Here is a 22,205-nt window from a genome sequence, read left to right as displayed (position 1 = left end):
CAGGAAGTAGGAGGCTGGAGACTTGAGGCGAGGCTTGGCAGGAGTCTGGAGGCTAGAGACTTGAGGCGAGGCTTGGCAGGAGGTAGGAGGCTAGAGACGGGGCGAGGCTTGGCAGGAGGCAGGAGGCTGAAGACTTGAGTCGAGGCTTGGCAGGAGGCAGGAGGCTGGAGACGAGGTGAGGCTTGGCAGAAGGCTGGAGACGAGGCGAGTCATGGTAGGAGGCAGGAGGCAGAGACTTGAGGCGAGGCTTGGCAGGAAGCATGAGGCTGGAGACTTGAGGCGAGGCTTGGCAGGAGTTTGGAAGCTAGAGACTTGAGGCGAGGCTTGGCAGGAGGTAGGAGGCTAGAGACGAGGCAAGGCTTGGCAGGAGGCAGGAGGCTGAAGACTTGAGTCGAGGCTTGGCAGGAGGCAGGAGGCTGGAGATGAGGTGAGGCTTGGCAGAAGGCTGGAGACGAGGCGAGTCATGGCAGGAGGCAGGAGGCAGAGACGAGGCGAGGCTTGGCAGGAAGCATGAGGCTGCAGACTTGAGGCGAGACTTGGCAGGAGGCAGGAGGCAAAGACTTGACGCGAGGCTTGGCAGGAAGCAGGAGGCTGCAGACTTGAGGCGAGGCTTGGCAGGAGACAGGAGGCTGGAGACTTGAGGCGAGGCTTGGCAGGATGCTGGAGATGAGGCAAGGCTTGGCAGGAAGCAGGAGGCTGCAGACTTGAGGCGAGGCTTGGCAGGAGACAGGAGGCTGGAGACTTGAGGCGAGGCTTGGCAGGAGGCTGAAGACGTGAGGCGTGACTAGGCAGGAGGCAGGAGGCTGGAGGCAAGGCTTGGTAGGAGGCTAGAGACTTGAGGCGAGGCTTGGCTGGAGGCAGGAGGCTGGAGACGAGGTGAGTCTTGGCAGGAGGCTGGAGACTTGATGCGACGCTTGGCAGTATGCTGGAGAAGAGGCAAGGCTTTGCAGGAGGCAGGAGGTTAGAGGCTTCAGGCGAGTCTTAGCAGGAGGTAGGAGGCTAGATACTTGAGGCGAGGCTTGGCAGGAGGCAGTAGGCTAGAAACATGAGGCGAGGCTTGGCAGGAGGCTGGAAGCTGGAGACTTGAGGTGAGGATTGGCAGGTGGCTGGAGAAATGAGACGAGGCTTGGAAGGAGGCAGGAGGCTAGAGACTTGAGGCGAGGCTTGGCAGGATGCAGGAGGCTGGAGACTTGAGGCGAGGCTTGGCAGGAGGCAGGAGTCTTCAGACTTGAGGCTAGGCAGGAGGCTAGAGTCTTCAGGCTTGAGGCTAGGCAGGAGGCTGTAGTCTTCAGGCTGGAGGCTTGGCAGGAGGCAGGAGGCTGGAGACTTGAGGCGAGGCTTGGCAGGAGGCAGGAGGCTGGAGACGAGGTGAGGCTTGGCAGGAGGCAGGAGGCTGGAGACTTGAGGCGAGGCTTAGCAGGAGGCTGGAGACTTGAGGTGAGGCGGCAGGAGGCTGGGGACGGAGGCGAGGCTTGGCAGGAGGCAGGAGGCTGGAGACTTAAGACGAGGCTTGGCTGGAGGCAGGAGGCTAGAGACGAGGCGAGGCTTGGCAGGAGGCTGGAGACTGAGGCGAGGCTTGGCAGGAGGCAGGAGGATGGAGACTTAAGGCGAGGCTTGGCTGGAGGCAGGAGGCTAGAGACTTGTGGCAAGGCTTGGAAGGAGGCAGGAGGCTAGAGGCTTGAGATGAGTCTTGGCAGAAGGCAGGAGGCAGGAGGCTGGAGACTTGATGCGAGACTTGGCAGGAGGCAAGAGACGAGGCGAGTCTTGGCAGGAGGCAGGAGGCAGAGACTTGAGGCGAGGATTGGCAGGAGGCAGGAGGATGGAGACTTAAGGCGAGGCTTGGCTGGAGGCAGGAGGCTAGAGACTTGAGGCGAGGCTTGGTAGGAGGCAGGAGGATGGAGACTTGAGATGAGTCTTGGCAGGAGGCAGGAGGCAGGAGGCTGGAGACTTGATGCGAGACTTGGCAGGAGGCAAGAGACGAGGCGAGTCTTGGCAGGAGGCAGGAGGCAGAGACTTGAGGCGAGGATTGGCAGGGGGAAGGACGCTGGAGACTTGAGGCGAGGCTTGGCAGGGGGCAGGAGGCTGGAGACGATGCGAGGCTTGGCAGGGAGCAGGAGGCTGGAGACTTGAGGCGAGGCTTGGTAGCTGGCAGGAGGCTGGAGACTTGAGGCGTGGCTTGGCAGGAGGCAGGAGGCTGGAGCCTTGAGGCGAGGCTTGGCAGGAGGCTGGAGGCTGGAGACTTGAGGCGAGGCTTGGCAGGTGGCTGGAGACTTGAGTCAAGGCTTGGCAGGATGCAGGGGGCTGGAGACGAGGTGAGGCTTGGCAGGAGGCAGGAGGCAGAGACTTGAGGCGAGGCTTGGCAGGAAGCAGGAGGCTGGAGAATTGAGTCAAGGCTTGGCAGGAGGCAGGAGGATGGAGACGAGGCGAGGCTTGGCAGGAGGCAGGAGGCTGGAGGTGAGGCGAGGCTTGGCAGGAGGCAGGAGGCTGGAGACTTAAGGCAAGGCTTGGCAGGAGGCAGGAGGCTGGAGACTTGAGGCAACCTTGGCAGGAGGCTGGAGACGAGGCAAGGCTTGGCAGGAGGCAGGAGGCTGGAGACTTGAGGCGAGGCTTGGCGGAGGCAGGAGGCTGGAGACTTGAGGCGAGGCTTGGCAGGGGGCAGGAGGCTGGAGACGATGCGAGGCTTGGCAGCTGGCAGGAGGCTGGAGACTTGAGGCGTGGCTTGGCAGGAGGCAGGAGGCTGGAGCCTTGAGGCGAGGCTTGGCAGGAGGCTGGAGGCTGGAGACTTGAGGCGAGGCTTGGCAGGTGGCTGGAGGCTGGAGACTTGAGGCGAGGCTTGGCAGGTGGCTGGAGACTTGAGTCAAGGCTTGGCAGGATGCAGGGGGCTGGAGACGAGGTGAGGCTTGGCAGGAGGCAGGAGGCAGAGACTTGAGGCGAGGCTTGGCAGGAAGCAGGAGGCTGGAGAATTGAGTCAAGGCTTGGCAGGAGGCAGGAGGATGGAGACGAGGCGAGGCTTGGCAGGAGGCAGGAGGCAGAGACTTGAGGCGAGGCTTGGCAGGAAGCAGGAGGCTGGAGAATTGAGGCTAGGCTTGGCAGGAGGCAGGAGGCTGGAGACTTGAGGCGAGGCTTGGCAGGAGGCAGGAGGCTGGAGACTTGAGTCAAGGCTTGGCAGGAGGCTGGAGACAAGGTGAGGCTTGGCAGAAGGCTGGAGACGAGGCAAGGCTTGGCAGGAGGCAGGAGGCTAGAGACTTGAGGCGTGGCTTGGCAGGTGGCTGGAGACTTGAGGCGAGGCTTGGCAGGAGGCAGGAGGCTAGATACTTGAGGCGAGGCTTGGCAGGACACAGGATGCTGGAGACTTGATGCGAGGCTTAGCAGGGGGAAGGAGGTTGGAGACTTCAAGCTTGAGGCTTGGCAGGAGGCAGGAGTCTTCCGACTTGAGGCTAGGCAGGAGGCTGGAGTCTTCAGGCTTGAGGCTTGGCAGGAGGCAGGTGGATGGAGACTTGAGGCGAGGCTTGGCAGGAGGCTAGAGACTTAACGTGAGGATTGGCAGGAGGCAGGAGGCTGGAGACTTGAGGCGAGGCTTAGCAGGAGGCAGGAGGCTAGAGGCTTGAGGCGAGTTTGGCAGGAGAATGGAGGCTGGAGACTTGAGGCGAGGCTTGGCAGGGGGCAGGAGGCTGGAGACTTGAGGCGAGGCTTGGCAGGAGGCAGGAGGCTGGAGACGAGGTGAGGCTTTGCAGAAGGCTGGAGACAAGGCGAGGCTTGGCAGGAGGCAGGAGACTGGAGACTTGAGGCGAGACTTGGCAGAACGCAGGAGGCTGGAGACGAGGCGAGGCTTGGCAGGAGGAAGGTGGCTGGAGACTTGAGATGAGTCTTGGCAGGAGGCAGGAGGCTGGAGACTTGATGCGAGGCTTGGCAGGAGGCAAGAGACTTGAGGCGAGTCTTAGCAGGAGGCAGGAGGCAGAGACTTGAGGCGAGGCTTGGCAGGAAGTAGGAGGCTGGAGACTTGAGGCGAGGCTTGGCAGGAGTCTGGAGGCTAGAGACTTGAGGCGAGGCTTGGCAGGAGGTAGGAGGCTAGAGACGGGGCGAGGCTTGGCAGGAGGCAGGAGGCTGAAGACTTGAGTCGAGGCTTGGCAGGAGGCAGGAGGCTGGAGACGAGGTGAGGCTTGGCAGGAAGCATGAGGCTGGAGACTTGAGGCGAGGCTTGGCAGGAGTTTGGAAGCTAGAGACTTGAGGCGAGGCTTGGCAGGAGGTAGGAGGCTAGAGACGAGGCAAGGCTTGGCAGGAGGCAGGAGGCTGAAGACTTGAGTCGAGGCTTGGCAGGAGGCAGGAGGCTGGAGATGAGGTGAGGCTTGGCAGAAGGCTGGAGACGAGGCGAGTCATGGCAGGAGGCAGGAGGCAGAGACGAGGCGAGGCTTGGCAGGAAGCATGAGGCTGCAGACTTGAGGCGAGACTTGGCAGGAGGCAGGAGGCAAAGACTTGACGCGAGGCTTGGCAGGAAGCAGGAGGCTGCAGACTTGAGGCGAGGCTTGGCAGGAGACAGGAGGCTGGAGACTTGAGGCGAGGCTTGGCAGGATGCTGGAGATGAGGCAAGGCTTGGCAGGAAGCAGGAGGCTGCAGACTTGAGGCGAGGCTTGGCAGGAGACAGGAGGCTGGAGACTTGAGGCGAGGCTTGGCAGGAGGCTGAAGACGTGAGGCGTGACTAGGCAGGAGGCAGGAGGCTGGAGGCAAGGCTTGGTAGGAGGCTAGAGACTTGAGGCGAGGCTTGGCTGGAGGCAGGAGGCTGGAGACGAGGTGAGTCTTGGCAGGAGGCTGGAGACTTGATGCGACGCTTGGCAGTATGCTGGAGACGAGGCAAGGCTTTGCAGGAGGCAGGAGGTTAGAGGCTTCAGGCGAGTCTTAGCAGGAGGTAGGAGGCTAGATACATGAGGCGAGGCTTGGCAGGAGGCAGTAGGCTAGAGACATGAGGCGAGGCTTGGCAGGAAGCAGGAGGCTGGAGACTTGAGGCGAGGCTTGGCAGGAGGCAGGAGGCTGGAGATGAGGCGAGGCTTGGCAGGAGGCTAGAGACTTGAGGCGAGGCTTGGCAGGAGGTAGGAGGCTAGAGACTTGAGGCGAGGCTTGGCAGGAGGCAGGAGGCTGGAGACGAGGCGAGGCTTGGCAGGAGGCAGGAGGCTGGAGACTTGAAGAGAGGCTTGGCAGGAGGTAGGAGGCTGGAGACTTGAGGCGAGGGCAGGAGGCTGGAAGCTGGAGACTTGAGGTGAGGATTGGCAGGTGGCTGGAGAAATGAGACGAGGCTTGGAAGGAGGCAGGAGGCTAGAGACTTGAGGCGAGGCTTGGCAGGATGCAGGAGGCTGGAGACTTGAGGCGAGGCTTGGCAGGAGGCAGGAGTCTTCAGACTTGAGGCTAGGCAGGAGGCTAGAGTCTTCAGGCTTGAGGCTAGGCAGGAGGCTGGAGTCTTCAGGCTGGAGGCTTGGCAGGAGGCAGGAGGCTGGAGACTTGAGGCGAGGCTTGGCAGGAGGCAGGAGGCTGGAGACGAGGTGAGGCTTGGCAGGAGGCAGGAGGCTGGAGACTTGAGGCGAGGCTTAGCAGGAGGCTGGAGACTTGAGGTGAGGCGGCAGGAGGCTGGGGACGGAGGCGAGGCTTGGCAGGAGGCAGGAGGCTGGAGACTTAAGACGAGGCTTGGCTGGAGGCAGGAGGCTAGAGACGAGGCGAGGCTTGGCAGGAGGCTGGAGACTGAGGCGAGGCTTGGCAGGAGGCAGGAGGATGGAGACTTAAGGCGAGGCTTGGCTGGAGGCAGGAGGCTAGAGACTTGTGGCAAGGCTTGGAAGGAGGCAGGAGGCTAGAGGCTTGAGATGAGTCTTGGCAGGAGGCAGGAGGCAGGAGGCTGGAGACTTGATGCGAGACTTGGCAGGAGGCAAGAGACGAGGCGAGTCTTGGCAGGAGGCAGGAGGCAGAGACTTGAGGCGAGGATTGGCAGGAGGCAGGAGGATGGAGACTTAAGGCGAGGCTTGGCTGGAGGCAGGAGGCTAGAGACTTGAGGCGAGGCTTGGTAGGAGGCAGGAGGATGGAGACTTGAGATGAGTCTTGGCAGGAGGCAGGAGGCAGGAGGCTGGAGACTTGATGCGAGACTTGGCAGGAGGCAAGAGACGAGGCGAGTCTTGGCAGGAGGCAGGAGGCAGAGACTTGAGGCGAGGATTGGCAGGGGGAAGGACGCTGGAGACTTGAGGCAAGGCTTGGCAGGAGGCAGGAGGCTGGAGCTTTGAGGCGAGGCTTGACAGGAGGCAGGAGGATAGAGACTTGAGGCGAGGCTTGCCAGGAGGCTGGAGGCTGGAGACTTGATGCGAGGCTTGGCAGGCTTGGCAGGAGGCTGGAGACTTGAGGCGAGGCTTGGCAGGAGGCAGGAGGATGGAGACTTGAGGCGAGGCTTGGCAGGAAGGAGGAGGCTGGAGACTTGAAGCGAGGCTTGGCAGGTGGCTGGAGACTTGAGCCGAGGCTTGGCAGGAGGCAGGAGGCTAGAGACTTGAGGCGAGGCTCGGCAGGTGGCTGGAGACTTGATGTGAGGCTTGCAAGGAGGCAGGAGGCTAAAGACTTGAGGCGAGGCTTGGCAGGACGCAGGAGGCTGGATACTTCAAGCTTGAGGCTAGGCAGGAAGCTGGAGGCTGGAGATGACGCGAGGCTTGGTACTAGGTAGGAGGCTAGAGGCTTGAGATGAGTCGAGGCAGGAGGCTGGAGACGTGATGCGAGGCTTGGCAGGAGGCAGGAGACTTGAGGCAAGGCGATGCGAGGCAGGAGGCTAGAACTTGAGGCGAGGTGGCAGGAGGCAGGAGGCTGGAGACTTAAGGTGAGACTTGGCAGGAGGCAGGAGGCTGGAGACGAGGTGAGGCTTGGCAGGAGGCAGGAGGCTGGAGACGAGGTGAGGCTTGGCAGGAGGCAGGAGGCTGGAGACTTGAGGCAAGGCTTGGCAGGAGGCAGGAGGCTGGAGACTTGAGGCGAGGCTTGGCAGGAGGCAGGAGGCTAGAGGCTTGAGATGACTCTTGGCAGGAGGCCGGAGGCTAGAGACAAGGCGAGGCTTGGCAGGAGGCAGGAGGCTGGAGACTTGAGATGAATCTTGGCAGGAGGCAGGAGGCTGGAGACTTGATGCAAGGCTTGGCAGGAGGAAAGAGACTTGAGGCGAGTCTTGGCAGGAGGCAGGAGGCAGAGACTTGAGGCGAGGCTTGTCAGGGGGAAGGAGGCTGGAGACTTGAGGCAAGGCTTGGCAGGAGGCAGGAGGCTGGAGCTTTGAGGCGAGGCTTGACTGGAGGCAGGAGGATAGAGACTTGAGGCGAGGCTTGCCAGGAGGCTGGAGGCTGGAGACTTGATGCGAGGCTTGGCAGGCTTGGCAGGAGGCTGGAGACTAGAGGAGAGGCTTGGCAGGAGGCAGGATGCTAGGGACTTGAGGCGAGGTTTGGCAGGAGGAAGGAGGCTGTAAACTTGAGGCGAGGCTTGGCAGGTGGCTGGAGACTTGAGTCGAGGCTTGGCAGGATGCAGGGGGCTGGAGATGAGGCGAGGCTTGGCAGGAGGCAGGAGGCTGGAGACTTGAGGCGAGGCTTGGCAGGAGGCAGGAGGCTGGAGACTTGAGGCGAGGCTTGGCAGGAAGCTGGAGCCTGGAGACTTGAGGCGAGGCTTGGCAGGAGGCTGGAGACTTGAGTCGAGGCTTGGCAGGAGGCTGGATACGAGGCGAGGCTTGGCAGGTGGCAGGACGCTAGGGACTTGAGGCGAGGCTTGACAGGAGGCAGGAGGCTGGAGACTTGAGGCGAGGCTTGGCAGGTGGCTGGAGACTTGAGTCGAGGCTTGGCAGGATGCAGGGGGCTGGAGACGAGGCGAGGCTTGGCAGGGGGCAGGAGGCTGGAGACCAGGCTTGAGGCTAGGCAGGAGGCTGGAGTCTTCAGGCTTTAGGCTCGGAAGGAGGCAGGAGGCTGGATTCTTCAGGCTTGAGGCTAGGTAGGAGGAAGGAGGCTGGAGAATTGAGGTGTGTCTTGGCAGGAGGCAGGAGGCGGTAGACGAGGCTTAAGGCTAGGCAGGAGGCAGGAGGCTGGAGGCTGGAGTCTGGAGTCTTCAGGCTTGAGGCTAGGCAGGAGGCTGGAGTCTTCAGGCTTGAGGCTAGGCAGGAGGCTGGAGTCTTCAGGCTTGAGGCTAGGCAGGCTCCTCCTGAGCAGGGCACGGTTCTCCTGGGCAGAGCACGGAACTCCTGGGCAGGGCGCGGATCACCACCCAACAGAGGCATGGAACAGGAAGGGACAGAACCAACCGTAGGTAATGGCAAGATGGCCTGGCTTTACCTGGGCAGAGGCAAGGGACAGGAAGGGATCTAGGTACAGGGTGGCTCCAGGATGGCTCCAGGACGGCTCCAGGTCAAGACTGCAGGCAAGACGAGGTGAGAGTTACCAGCAAGACAAAGCAAGGCTTCTGGCAATGCAAGATGAGACAAGAACTTCAGATGAGGCAAGAGTTACCGGCAAGACAAGACAAGGCTTCTGGCAAAGCAAGGCGAGATGAGAACTTCAGGCGAGGCGAGAGTTACCGGCAAGACACAAGGCAGGGCTTCAGGCTAGGAAACAGAAGGCAGAGGAAGGGATACAAGAAGTAAGGACAAGAACAATCCAGCAGCCACGCCCTTAAGGTATTTATGCAGCCAGCCCAAACAAGCATCAGCTGCCTCAGTTAGAGCTCAACAAGAACAGAAACAGGGTAGACAGGAAAACCTGGAGCAAGGGTTGATGGACCGGACCGTGAACCAGAATACGGACTTCACGGACCAGACCATGACACACGTAGTGCAGTACTCTCCTATCAGCAAGTCACTCAATAGCATTGGAGCTGGAGTTATTGCATACCATTGTTGTGTTGTCGCCTGGACTTGTGTATCCAGGTGAGTGGTTTCCTTGGACATTTTTATTGTGATTGCAAGCTCTTGTTTGACACTGGTAATGTAGAATACTGTAAGTCTGGTTCACTGGTTCATTGGCGAGACCAATAGTGGAGAAGCTGCTTTGCTTCAGTAGTGATGAGAACTAGGCCTAGACCATGGGGTCGCCTGTTGTAGTTGTCCAGGGTGGAAACACTGAGAGAGTATGTGAGAGGCCTCTGTGGATGGGGCTGGCCTCTTCCATCAGTGCTGCTCTCCTGTATTTGCTCAGTGTTGTCCTCTGGTGTTTGCTCAGCAAAAGAACAAGGTGGACCAGGACAACTTACTGTGCCATGCCGGTCTGATCAGGAACTTGGGCTATAGTATTATTTTTTCTTTATTACTGAATGTTTTACTGAAAGCATAAAAATATGTGTTATTTGTGTTATGTGTTATGCGTCCTGACGAAGGGTTCCGGCCCGAAACGTCGGCCGATCTTTTCCAAGGATGCTGCCCAACCTGCTGAGTTCCTCCAGCATGTGTGTGAGTGTTGCTTTGACCCCAGCATCTGCAGATTGTCTTGTGTTTATGTGTTATGTGCTGTGTGCTGTTGGTAACGTGTTTTGCACCTTGGCCCTGGACGAATGCCTGTTTGTTTGTTGATATTCATATGTGGTTGAAAGATAATTAAACTTGAATTGCTGAAGGGCATTCTGAGAAAGCAGTCCTACCACTATTTAGAGAGACAGGGTCTGATTTGGGACAATCAGCAAGTCTTTGTGTGTGGGAAGTCATTTCTAACAATTCTCTTGCAGTTCTTAGATAAGGCTAGGATAAAGAATGTTGTCTGTATGAACTTCAGCAAGGCCTTTGACAAGGTCCCTCACGGCAGGGAGGGATAGTGGATTGGATTCATAATTAGCTTAGTCGTAAGAAGCAGAGGGTGATTGTGGAGGGTTATTTGACAAACTCTAGGCTTGTGTCTAGTGGTGAGTCACAGGTGTTGGTGCTCTGACCTTGTTGTTTATAATTTATATAAATGGTTTAAAGATAAATGTACAAAGCATGGTTTATAATACCTGTATTAATATCTGTATCCAGTGCTCCAATGCTGCCTCCTCTACATTAGAGAGGCCCAATGTAGACTGGGGACTGCATTGTCGAGCGCCTTTACTCCATTGGCAAAAAGTAGGATTTCCCAGTGGCCATCCATTTTAGATCCAATCCTCATTTCCATTCTGACATGTCGGTCCATGGCCTCCTCTTCTGCCAGATGAAACCACTCTCAGGTTGAAGGAGCGACATCTTACATTTCAACCTAGTGGCATGAACATCAATGTTTCCAACTTCCAGTAATTTTCTTCCCCTCACCCTTCTGTTTTTTTCAGTTTCCCACTCTGCCCCCTCTCTTACGTCTACCTCTTCTCTTCACTTGCCTATCACCTCCCCCGGTGCCCCTCCTCCTTCTCTTTCTCCCATGGTCTACTCTCCTCTCCTATTAGATTGCTTCTTTCCAGCCTTTTGCCTTTTCCACCTATCATCTCTCAGCTTCTTACTTCATCCCCCTCCCCCACCCACCTGGCTTCTTCTATCACTATCTAGCTTGTGCTCCTTCCCCTCCCCCCCCCCCAAACTTTCTTCTTCTGGCATCTTTTCCCTTCCTTTCCAGTCCTGATGAATGGTCTTGGCTCAAAACATTGACTGCTTATTAATTTCCATAGATACTACCTGACCTGCTAAGTTCCTCCAGCATCTTGAGTGTGTTGCTCTGGATTTCCAGCATCTGCAGAATCTCTTCTGTTTAAAAATAATAGGTAATACATTTAAGATCAGAGACAAGAGACTTAAATGGAAGATCAGGGGCAGTCTCTTCATGCAATGGGTGGTGCATATTTGGAATGAGCTGCCAGAACCTGTGGTTGATCTGACATATTAGCAGCATTTATCTAACTAACTACATGGAAAGGTGAAGATTAGAGGTCTATGGGCCAAATGCAGGTAGATGGGACTAACTTGATGGGCAACACAGCTGGCATGGATGAGTTGGGAGTTGGACTGTATGACTGCATGTCAGTCATTCCATGTAAACTTATCATCAAGCTCAAGACATGGCCCTCTTTACCTTCTGCATTTGGATGCTTGACCTCCTCATCAGCAGACTTCAATCAGTAATGATCAGTAACAACATCTCCTCCTCATGTTCTATCAACACAGGTGCATAGACCCTGCTCTGTTCCCTATGTACACAACTGTGTGGCTAAGTACAGCTTCAATGTTCCATACAAATTCGCTGATGACACCAGTGTTGTTGGAAAAATCACAGGCGGCGATAAGTCAGTGTGCAGAATCATGATGGGACGCTTGGTTGAGTTAGGCCGAAAGAACTCTATGTCAGTAATGCTAAGGAATCAATTTGATGACTTAAGAAAGGTGAACATACACCAGTCTACATTGTGGATCAACAGTGGAGAGGGTCAGTAGCTTTAAATTCCTAGATGTTAACATTTCTGATGACTTGCCCTGGGCCCAGGACATAGATGCAGTCACAAGGAAGGCATAGCAACACACACAAAGTGCTGGAGGAACTCAGGTCACTCACAAAGAAGGCATTTAAAGTTAAATTGGACAGCTATATGGACAGGAAAGGAATGGAGGGTTATGGGCTGAGTGCAGGTCAGTGGGACTAGGTGAGAGTGAGCGTTTGGCACGGACTAGGCAGGCTGAGATGGCCTGTTTCTGTGCTGTGATTGTTATATGGTTATATGTCAGCGTCTTTAATTTCTTAGAAAATTAAGGACATTTGGTATGCCACCAAATGCTCTATCAAACTTCTACATATATACTGTTGAAATTACCCTGACTGGTTGCATCTTGGTCTGGAACAGTAATATGAATGCATAGGAACATGAAGCTGTAGAGAGCAATGTATTCAGTTTAATGCACCATGGGCATATCTCTCCCCACCATTGGTAGTATCTATGTGATGCGTTGCTTCAAGAAGGCAACATCTATTGTCTAAGTTCTCCATTATCCTGACCATGCCAAATTCTCACAGCTACCATCAAGCAAGAGGTACAAAAGCTGAAATACCCACAACACCAGAATCAAGAATAGTTGCCTCCTTTCAACCATTTGGTTCTTGAACCAAACTACACAACCCTAATTGCTACCTCAGAATAGCAAATCTATGACTACATTAAACACTTTGTTCTACAATGGACTTTGTTTTTCTTTTCCCTAATTGTGTTCTTTCTCATCAAAATTGCATACATCTTATCTTTATTTATGTTTTCTTTGTGAATGTTGTGTGTGTGATGCTATGTTCAAAATTCAAAGTAAAATTTACTATCAGAGTACACCATGTACAACCCTGAGGTTCTTTTCTGCAGGCATACTTAGCAAATCTATAGAACAGTAACTGTAAACAGGATCAATGGATAACCAACTGCAAATGCAGATATAAATAAATAGTAATAAATAACGAGCATGAAATAACAAGATAAAAGTGTCCTTAAATAAGTGTAGTTATCCCCCTTTGTTCAAGATCATTATGGCAGCATTGAGAAAAGAGCATGGGGGTGAGATCTTTGATAATGCATGCTGTTTTTCTACAGCAGTGTTTCATGTAGATGTGATCAATAGTTGCGAAGGTTTTACCCGTGATGTACTGGGCTGAATCCAGTATATTTTGTAGGATTTTATGCTCAGGTGCATTGGTGTTCCCAATCCAGGCCATAATGTAGCCAGTCAGTACACTTTCCACCACATATCTCTAGATGTTTGTTAAGGTTTTTGATGACATGCCAAATCTCCGCAGACTCCTGAGGAAGTAGGGGCACTGGTGTGCTTTCCTGTGATGTTGCTGCAAGTTTTTCATTGCACCTGTGCACATATCATCTTGTGCATAGGACAATAAACTCATATTTGGCTTTTGACCTTATGGCTTGATTTTCCGTCACTTTGTACTTGAGTGTGAGTCGATTCCTTGAGCAAAAATCTAAATGACTCCTATACTCTGACTCCTCATCCTTTTTTCTCCAGTCCTGCTGAAGGGTCTCAGCCCAAAATGTTGACTGTACTCTTTTCCATAGATGCTGCCTGGCCTGCTGAGTTTCTCTAGCATTTTGTGTGTGTTACTTGGACTTCCAGCATCTGCAGATTTTCTCTTGTATGGAATCTAGATGAAATTTGATTTCCTTCATATCAGCAAAAAACAATTTTCCACTTTGGTGAGTTGTTGCACTTGGTTAATGATACAACTAGTACTGAGTACTTGCTTAGCAGCAGAGCTTGAAATGCGCAATGGTTCATTGTCTTTATCAATTGCATTCAGCCGTTTCCTGATATCAAAAGACTTAAAATGAGTGAAGGTTGGTCTCTGACAACCTCAAAAGAAAACAAGTGTGGATCATCTTCTCATGATTTCTGGATAAAGAGGATTCAGTCATGAGTTTTTTTTTCCCATACCATCTATAAACATTGAAGATTGGATTGTCTATAGAGCCTTCCCTTCCTGTTAGTTGTTTAGTTGTTCACTCTCATTCATGAATGAATACAGCAAAACTGGTGAGCTACAGAGCTTTGGTTATGAGATTACTTGCTTCTATAGAGTAATGCTTATACTGTTCTCAGAAATACAGTAACTTCATTCACTGAGTTGTTACCTATTAATCTTCTCAACTCCTTATTGAGCCAGGACTGGCTGTTGATTATCTAATAATGCTAAAGTGATGGAGAAGCTGGACCATAAGTTTGCAGACTGTGGTGGAATACAGTTCTGTCATTGAATGCTATACTTAATAAAATCTCATATAGCATCCTCTGTATCTCTGGCCATGATTAGCTTTCCCTTGCTTAACTTCTCAGCCATTCTTGATATGAGCACGTCATCTCTTTCTAGCATCTTTCTCCATCCTCCAACTCTGTGAGATTGCCCTAACCTAATTTCATTCCGATATGTTCAGCTTTTGCTGAAGAATCACCGGCAACTGCTTCTCTTCCTGAATCATGCAATGTTGCCCACAGTGTCCCTCATTTGCCCCTTCCTAATATTTATCTACATGCTGCAGCTCCGCATCATCATCTGAAAATACAGTGTCATTATCAGTGTCCACCTCTATCTCACCACTAACATATTGCCACCTTCTTTGTCTCTGAATTGTCATAGTTGTTATCAAACTTCCAATCCAAGGTGTGTGGGGATTTCCTCCAAATAAGTATTGCAGTGAACAAATATTGTGGGGCAGGATGGACATACAGTCAGGGCAGGTAAATTTAGACGATATAAAATCCTTGAAGAGCAGGTATCATATACGTGCTCCTGGAGAGGAGTTGGAAGAAGTAGGTATAAAAAAAGACAGATGGATATCCACAATGATTGGCAGGTCTGGTAGAACACAGATATATCATCTGATAATCACTCAGAGTCTGAAGACAGATGGATATCCACAATGATAACCTGTATTCAAACAGATTGCAAGGATTGTTAAGACACTGCACTGGGAAAGAAACAGTGGCTCCATGGAGCATAAGTTTCCTGTTCTGCCATTCTTGCCCTCACCTCCACCAGTACTTAGTCACTAGATGTCAGCCAATCAGTCCAGATTGCTGCTGTTTATGTAAAAAGAGTGCAAAAAAAGCTAGAAATTCTTGGATGGACATGTTTTAAACCATGCGAAGCCTCCTTCCACTGCAGGTCAGCAGCTGGCTTTAACCAAAAGTACTGGAACAACTGGGTGAGAACTACGAGCAAGAGAAGCAAACTTAGATGGAAGACAAGTACTTAAGGATTGTACATAGGAAATCAGTTTCATATTTGTTTGGTTTTTATTGTGACTGGCATTAGGTATAGATGTATACACTCAGTTACGTACCTCCTGGAACTAATTAAGTGGCCACTGAGTGTATGGTCATGGTCTTCTGCTGGGTTCTTCGAGGTTCAATGTGTTGTGCATTCAGAGTTGCCCTTCTGCACATATGTTGTAACAGTAACTCAAATAACCACCTGTTGCCTTCCTGTCAGCCTGAACCAGTGTAGCCATTCTCCTCTGACCTCTCTCATTAACAAGACCTATTTGTGCACAGAACTACCACGCACTTGATGTTTGTTTGATTATTGCACCATTCTCTGTAAATGCTAGTGACTCGAGCGTGAAAATCCCAGTAGATCAAAGGTTTAAAGGTTCATTTATTATTTTATGTATCCATATATATCTCTGAGATTCTTCTTCTCCTGAAGAAGAAAGATGACAGTTGTTCACAGAGAATCAAACCCACCCTCCCCCGCACAAAACAGACCAAGATCATCGACCCCCAACACAAAAAAATGAACAGAATGAAGTGAGAACATCAACCCTAAAACCCCTCACCTTGCACAACAAAATGGAAAGGTACAGGCGAAAAAACACAATAAAAACAGCCATAAGTCTGATAAAGATCCGCAGTCTATAAACACAATAGTCCAATCCATAAACGCAGAACCACGATATCATCTTCCTTCATTATCAAAAGAGAAGGACACTACACAAATGCAGAGAGGCCTACCCACTTGCCATATTGAGCCACACAGCAATAGGCTGCTCACAGTCTCCCTGGCAGCGATCAAAAGGAAGGCAGTTAGCATTAAACTCTTGCTCACCTTCTGCATTCGTCTTAATGTTTCAGTATTCCTCGATGTTTTAATTGGCGATTAATGTACACTTTAATCAGCACCATCTCGAAGTTTGTTCACATCGACGCTGTCTGAGTATGGACTCGCTTCCCAGAATCTTCTCTGAGACAGCAAAATGCTGGATCAACTGTTTGATCTCCTAACTGTAAATCACAGGCTCTACCAGTCCCAGAAACACAATTAAAATGAAAAACAGGTGTAAAAGAAGTAAAATAGACATTTTTGTAGGCAATCTGGAAGATGTCAAGCGAGGAAGCATTGTACGCTGGCCTGATCCTGACTGACATTCTGAGAAACTCAAACCACCACATCTGGCACCAATAATTATTCCAGGATCAAAACCACTTAGATCGCTTTTTTTCTGAACAACAACCGAACCTTTTGATGATGTCTGCATGCTTTTACGCATTAAGTTTCTGCCGCATGATTGGCTGATTAGATATCTGCATAACACATTAGAGTATGTAATAAAGTGGCCACTGAGGGTATTTACAAAACTTGCTATTGAGTCAGAATAATAATTCACCAATATATATCATTTGCATGAACCTACTCAGAATATTTTGTACACAATTCTAGTTGCTTCAGTATTTAAATAAAGGTCTTCAACTCTTTCGAAAGAATTCAGAAAAATACAAAAACAAATAAATGTGAAGGTAGATGGATTGGATTATGATGAGTGGTCATGTAAATTAGAAATGTTCTCATAATTTCAGTAGTCATGTAATTTAAAGAATAAATCACAAATTTGTTTAATTTTTAAGGAATTGCTCCATTAGCCACTGTTCAGTAATCTTCTGCATAATGATTGAATATCAGTTTGATATCTGAGATTATCCTTACAGAGAAGTACACTGAAAACATCATTTTGGCATGAGATGTGTAGAAATGTTTAGTAGCACTCCAAGTCATAAGGTTAAATGTTTCATTTCTAAATCACTTATTTTATTTGTATGTACAATAAAACCCAATGTTAAATATTTCAAGAAGTAAAAGCTCTTCAAATAAGCTCCGATAACCTGTAAACACGAGGAATTCTGCAGATGCTGGAAATTCAAGCAACAGACATCAAAGTTGCTGGTGAAGGCAGCAGGCCAGGCAGCATCTCTAGGAGGAGGTACAGTCGACATTTCAGGCCGGGACCCTTTGTCAGGACTAACTGAAGGAAGAGCTAGTAAAAGCCCAAAACGTCGACTGTACCTCTTCCTAGAGATGCTGCCTGGCCTGCTGCGTTCACCAGCAACTTTGATGTGTGTAGCTCCAATGACCTGTGTTTAACCATGATCTTTACTGCTGACCATGTGGAAACATAGAAACATAGAAACCTTACATGTACTTACTTTGGAAATTACCTAGGGTTACCCATAACCCTCTATTTTTCTAAGCTCCATGTATCTATCCAGGAGTCTCTTAAAAGACCCTATTGTATCCACCTCCACCACCATCACCGGCAGTCCATTCCACGCACTCACCACTCTCTGCGTAAAAAATTTACCCCTGACATCTCCTCTGTACCTACTTCCAAGCACCTTAAAACTGCCCTCTCATGCTAGCCATTTCAGCCCTGGGAAAAAGCCTCTGACTATCCACTCAATCAATGCCTCTCATCATCTTATACACCTCTATCAGGTCACCTCTCATCCTACGTCACTGCAAGGAGAAAAGGCCAAGTTCACTCAACCTATTCTCATAAGGCATGCTCCCCAATCCAGGCAACATCCTTGTAAATCTCCTCTGCACCCTTTCTATAGTTTCCACATCCTGTAGTGAGGTGACCAGATCTGAGCACAGTATTCCATGTGGGGTCTGACCAGGGTCCTACATAGCTGTAACATTACCTTTCGGCTCTTAAATTCAATCCCATGGTTGATGAGGGACAATGCACCTTATGCCTTCTTAACCACAGAGTCAAACTGCGCAGCAGCTTTGAGTGTCCTATGGACTCGGACCCCAAGATCCCTCTGATCCTCCACACTGCCAAGAGTCTTACCATTAATACTATATTCTGCCATCATATTTGACCTATCAAAATGAACCACCTCACACTTACCTGGGTTGAACTCCATCTGCCACTTCTCAGCCCAGTTTTGCATCCTGTCAATGTCCTGCTGTAACCTCTGACAGCCCTCCACACTATCCACAACACCCCCAACTTTTGTGTCATCAGCAAATTTACTAATCCATCCCTCCAATTCCTCATCCAGGTCACTTATAAAAATCACGAAGAGAAGGGGCCCCAGAACAGATCCCTGAGGCACACCGACCTCCATGCAGAATATGACACATCTACAACCACTCTTTGTCTTCTGTTACACATGATTCCTATGATCATGAGCATTTTACCAGATGCTCTGCTTTCTCCCACATTCCAAAGATTGGCTGCCAGAGATTTAATTTAATTGGTGCCTAGCAGCATTGAGAAAGGAGAAGCCCATGCCTCAATGATCATTTCCTCTTCTGAACAGGTTAACGAAGAGTTCCTTAGTTTCACCATTGATGGCAAAATCCAGGCCAATACTTTTCACAATTCCATATCCTATTAATAGTACTCAGGTAACACATACAAAATGGTGGAGAAACTCAGCAGGCCAGGCAGCATCTAGGAAAAGAGTACAGTTGATGTTTCAGGCTGAAACCCTTTGGCGGGACTGGAGAAAAAAAGCTGAGGAGTAGGTTTAAAAGGTGAGGGGAGGGGAGAGAGAAACACAAGGTGATTGGTGAAACCTGGAGAGGGAAGGATGAAGTAAAGAGCTGGGAAGTTGATTGGTGAAAGAGACAGAAGGTCATGGAAGAAAGAAAAGGGGGGAGGAGCACCAGAGGTGGGGGGGGGGTCAATGGGCAGGCCAGGAGATAAGATGAGAGAGAGAAAAGGGGATGGGAAATGGTGAATGGGGGGTGGTGGTGGGCATTTCCAAAAGTTTGAGAAATCAATGTTCATGCCATCAGGTTGGAGGCTATCCAAACAGAATATAAGGTGCCATTCTTCCAACCTAAGTGTGGCCTCATCACAACAGTGGAGGAGGCCATGGATGGACATATCAGAATGGGAAGGGGAATGAAAATGGATGGACACTGGGAGATCCCGCTTGTTCTGGCGGATGGAGGTAGGTGCTTGGCGGAGCGGTCTCCCAATCTACGTCGGGTCTCACCGATATACAGGAAGCCACACCGGGAGCACCAAACATAATACATAGACCCAACAGACTCACAAGTGAAGTGTTGCCTCACTTGGAAGGACTGTTTAAGGCCCTGAACAGTAGTGAGGGAGGAGGTGTAGGGGCAGATGTAGCACTTGTTCCACTTGCAAGGATAAGTGCCAGGAGGGAGATCAATGGGGAGGAACGAATGGACAAGGAAGTTATGTAGGGAGCAATCCCTGTGGAAAGCAGAAGATGGAGGTGAGGGGAAGATGTATACTTCTCCGTACTCTGTACTCTTTTCCTAGATGCTGCCAGGCCTGTTGATTTCCTCCAGCATTTTGTATGTGTTGCTTGGATTTCCAGGATCTGCAGATTTTCTCCGGTTTGTGATTGAATTGTACTTAGGTTATTTACTTCCTCTATTTTAGTAATTAATCATAATACTGTGTTTTCTCTAATCAATTCCTGATAACTTCTGCCACGTACTTTGCTTCTCATCACTGTGAATACCCTTTCTCTTAGTTTCTTCAGCTATTACACAAACTAGGAAACCAGTTAACTGTGGATATCTTTTTTATTGACTGGGAGAGACCCAAAGGCAAGATCATCAAATCTATTGCAGGTATATTTTGCAATTTTTTCCATCATATTTGCCTGTTATTTGTCTTATTAAATTCATGTTAAATCTTGACAAAAATATTTAAAATATTTTTGGTGTGTTAGTATTAGTTTTTGGAAGCTCTATAAAAATACAGAAAATATTTGTGAGTGAGCTGATTAATAACCATGCGTATTTTTAAAAGAACCTTTGGTCATATCTCTCGCAGCATGTTAGAACTGGAAAACTTCACCTGCCTTGGCAGAAATCTTGTTTCCATCAGTTTACAGTATGTGATCCTGGGTTACTTTGAGTTTTACCATTAGCTCAATAGATACGGAGTTGTTGGGGATATTGCCCTAAAAATTACGATGGGCTGGTAAAGATGTTTTAGACCACACCTCAAACAGATCATTTTCAACTTCCAAGGCAATCATGCACAGCATAAGCCTTGTGTGAAGAAACTCTCACAATGCCATTATATCTGATTTTCTGGAAATGCAGGGAACAGAGTTTGCAGAGGAAGTGGGCTTATATGTGTGGTGTTTGTGGAGAAGATTAGAAGGTAGAAACTGTGACAAGAAGATGGGAAGTAGGGGTAGAGTCCGCATTGCATGGTGCAGATAATCTTATGTTTTGTGAGGGAAATGATTTGGCACAGGGGTGATGATATAGAAAGATTGGGAGCACTTGAGAGGATAATATATATAACCATATAACAATTACAGCACGGAAACAGGCCATCTCAGCCCTTCTGGTCCGTACTGAACTCATACTCTCACCTAGTCCCACCTACCTGCACTCAGCCCATAACCCTTCATTCCTTTCCTGTCCATATATCTATCCAATTTAACTTTAAACGACAACATCGAACCTGCCTCAACCACTTCTGCTGGAAGCTCATTCCACACAGCTACCACTCTCTGAGTAAAGAAGTTCCCCCTCATATTACCCCTAAACTTTTGCCCTTTAACTCTCAACTCACGTCCTCTTGTTTCAATCTCCCCCATTCTCAATGGAAAAAGCCTATCCACGTCAACTCTATCAATCCCCCTCATAATTTTAAACATCTCTATCAAGTCCCCCCTCAACTTTCTACGCTCCAAAGAATAAAGACCTAACTTGTTTCTCTGTAACTTAGGAGATGAAACCCAGGCAACATTGTAGTAAACCTCCTCTGTACTCTCTCAATTTTATTGACATCTTTCCTATAATTCGGTGACCAGAACTGTACACAATACTTCAAATTTGGCCTTACCAATGCCTTATACATAATCAGGAAGAACAACTGGGATATGACCTGGAAGTTGCTCATGGATTTCAGTGTGCCAGTAGTTGGGTGTGTCAGCAATTGAGAAAGAAGCAGAAACTCACCTGAAAGAACTAGATGACAGAGACTCCTTGTTAATGGCAGGATTTTCTTAAATAATGTCAAATCTGGCCTCAGTTTTCTAAGGCCTACTTTGGTGCTGTCTATTCATGGGCTCTTCTGTATAGTATATCTTCTTGCAATAACATCACGGTGAATATCAGATACAAAAGAGCATCACCATATATTAATGACTGCTACCATATACGCAGAGGATCTGATTATAATTAATGAAACACAGCATTAAGATTTTTACTACATAACACACTAGGAACTTGCACTGCACCATAGAATACCCAGGACACTTGACTTGGAAAAATGTGCAGCTGAGAAATCCATTGGTATGGCCTTGAAAACATAAATCATATGTTTATATACCCAGTTAAGTGGGCATTCATCCTGCATCATATTGGCTCAGGATCCTACATTCAGTGAACGTGACAGAACAATTTAGGAAATTCAAATTCAGATCCAATGATGGCTGTAGGACACAATCATAAAATTGGGCTATCTCAGTGCTTTGCTCATTGTGACAATAATTCATTTAATAACTTATAGATTCATATTCAATTAGAAATCTCTGCCAGTATTATTTGGAGGGCTCATCCCTCCACTTTGGTTATTAGCAGGTTTGTCCTCCTAAACTGCTTATGTTTCATCAGATGTCATTGGTTATCGTTAGATTTCTACAACTAAATCTTAACTTCTGTAGTATACTCATGGTTAGTGTGGCCTCAGAACAACAGTAACAATCAATATTTCAACTTCAATTTATATTGATATACTGCTTTTAGCATGGAAAAACTATCCCAAAGTTCTTGATAGGAGTGTAATGAACCAAAATTTGACTCTGAGCCACATATAATATAAAAAAGGAGAAATGGTTCAACTTTCTTAAAGAAGGAGAGATGGGAAGGAAAAAATTCTGTGCTGAGTTCTTGGCAGGTAAAGGCATGGCTATTACTGGTGGAGTTATTTAATTCTGAGATGATGAAAAGAACAATTGATATTGCAGATACCTTGGATGGTTGTGGGGCTGGAGGAGATTGTAGTATTAGGGAAGGAGAAGACAATAGAAAGGTTTGAAACAAGGATGAAAATTAAGCAAATGATGCATTACTAAATTAAGAGCCAATGCAACATTGTGAGTACAAGGTTGATAGATATGCAAAACTTTGTGCAAGTTAATTAAATTTTTAAAGAATCAAAGTTAAATAGAGTTTTCAATTACCTCAGAAGGGTAAACAAGAAATAACTTGCTCTCTCATTTTTAGACTTTCCAAACCATTGTCTTTTCGCAGTTTGGAGGTTTTTATGTGTAGGTTAAAACACAGATTCATCTGCAAGAAGTAATGTAATTGAAATGGTGAGAAAATGTTTAAATGGATTTAAAAAATCTATATCTATTTGCAGAACCATAATATCTCATTGGGCATACCCTCCCACTTATTTTTATGTCTTCAACAAAACTTGGATAGATTACACTTTACCCCATCCTTTATGTCATTAATGAAAATCATAAAGGATTTAGAGTCAAGAATTAATTCATG

General features: G+C 49.2%; 1 protein-coding gene across 1 annotated transcript in view; it reads left to right on the top strand.

The window, feature by feature from the left end:
* tmem67 (transmembrane protein 67) overlaps positions 1-22,205 on the top strand; it is a 199,916-nt gene that overhangs the window by 142,147 nt on the left and 35,564 nt on the right. The window contains exon 17 of the mRNA XM_063051072.1: positions 19,211-19,310. Coding sequence (XP_062907142.1) covers positions 19,211-19,310 — 100 coding nt within the window. The remainder of the gene's footprint in view (positions 1-19,210; positions 19,311-22,205) is intronic.

This window comes from Mobula hypostoma, chromosome 1, assembly GCF_963921235.1.
Source record: "Mobula hypostoma chromosome 1, sMobHyp1.1, whole genome shotgun sequence".
In the NCBI taxonomy this organism is placed as follows: Eukaryota; Metazoa; Chordata; class Chondrichthyes; order Myliobatiformes; family Myliobatidae; genus Mobula; species Mobula hypostoma.
The sequence above is the reverse complement of the archived record's forward strand: the minus strand, read 5'-3'. Positions and strand labels throughout refer to the sequence as shown.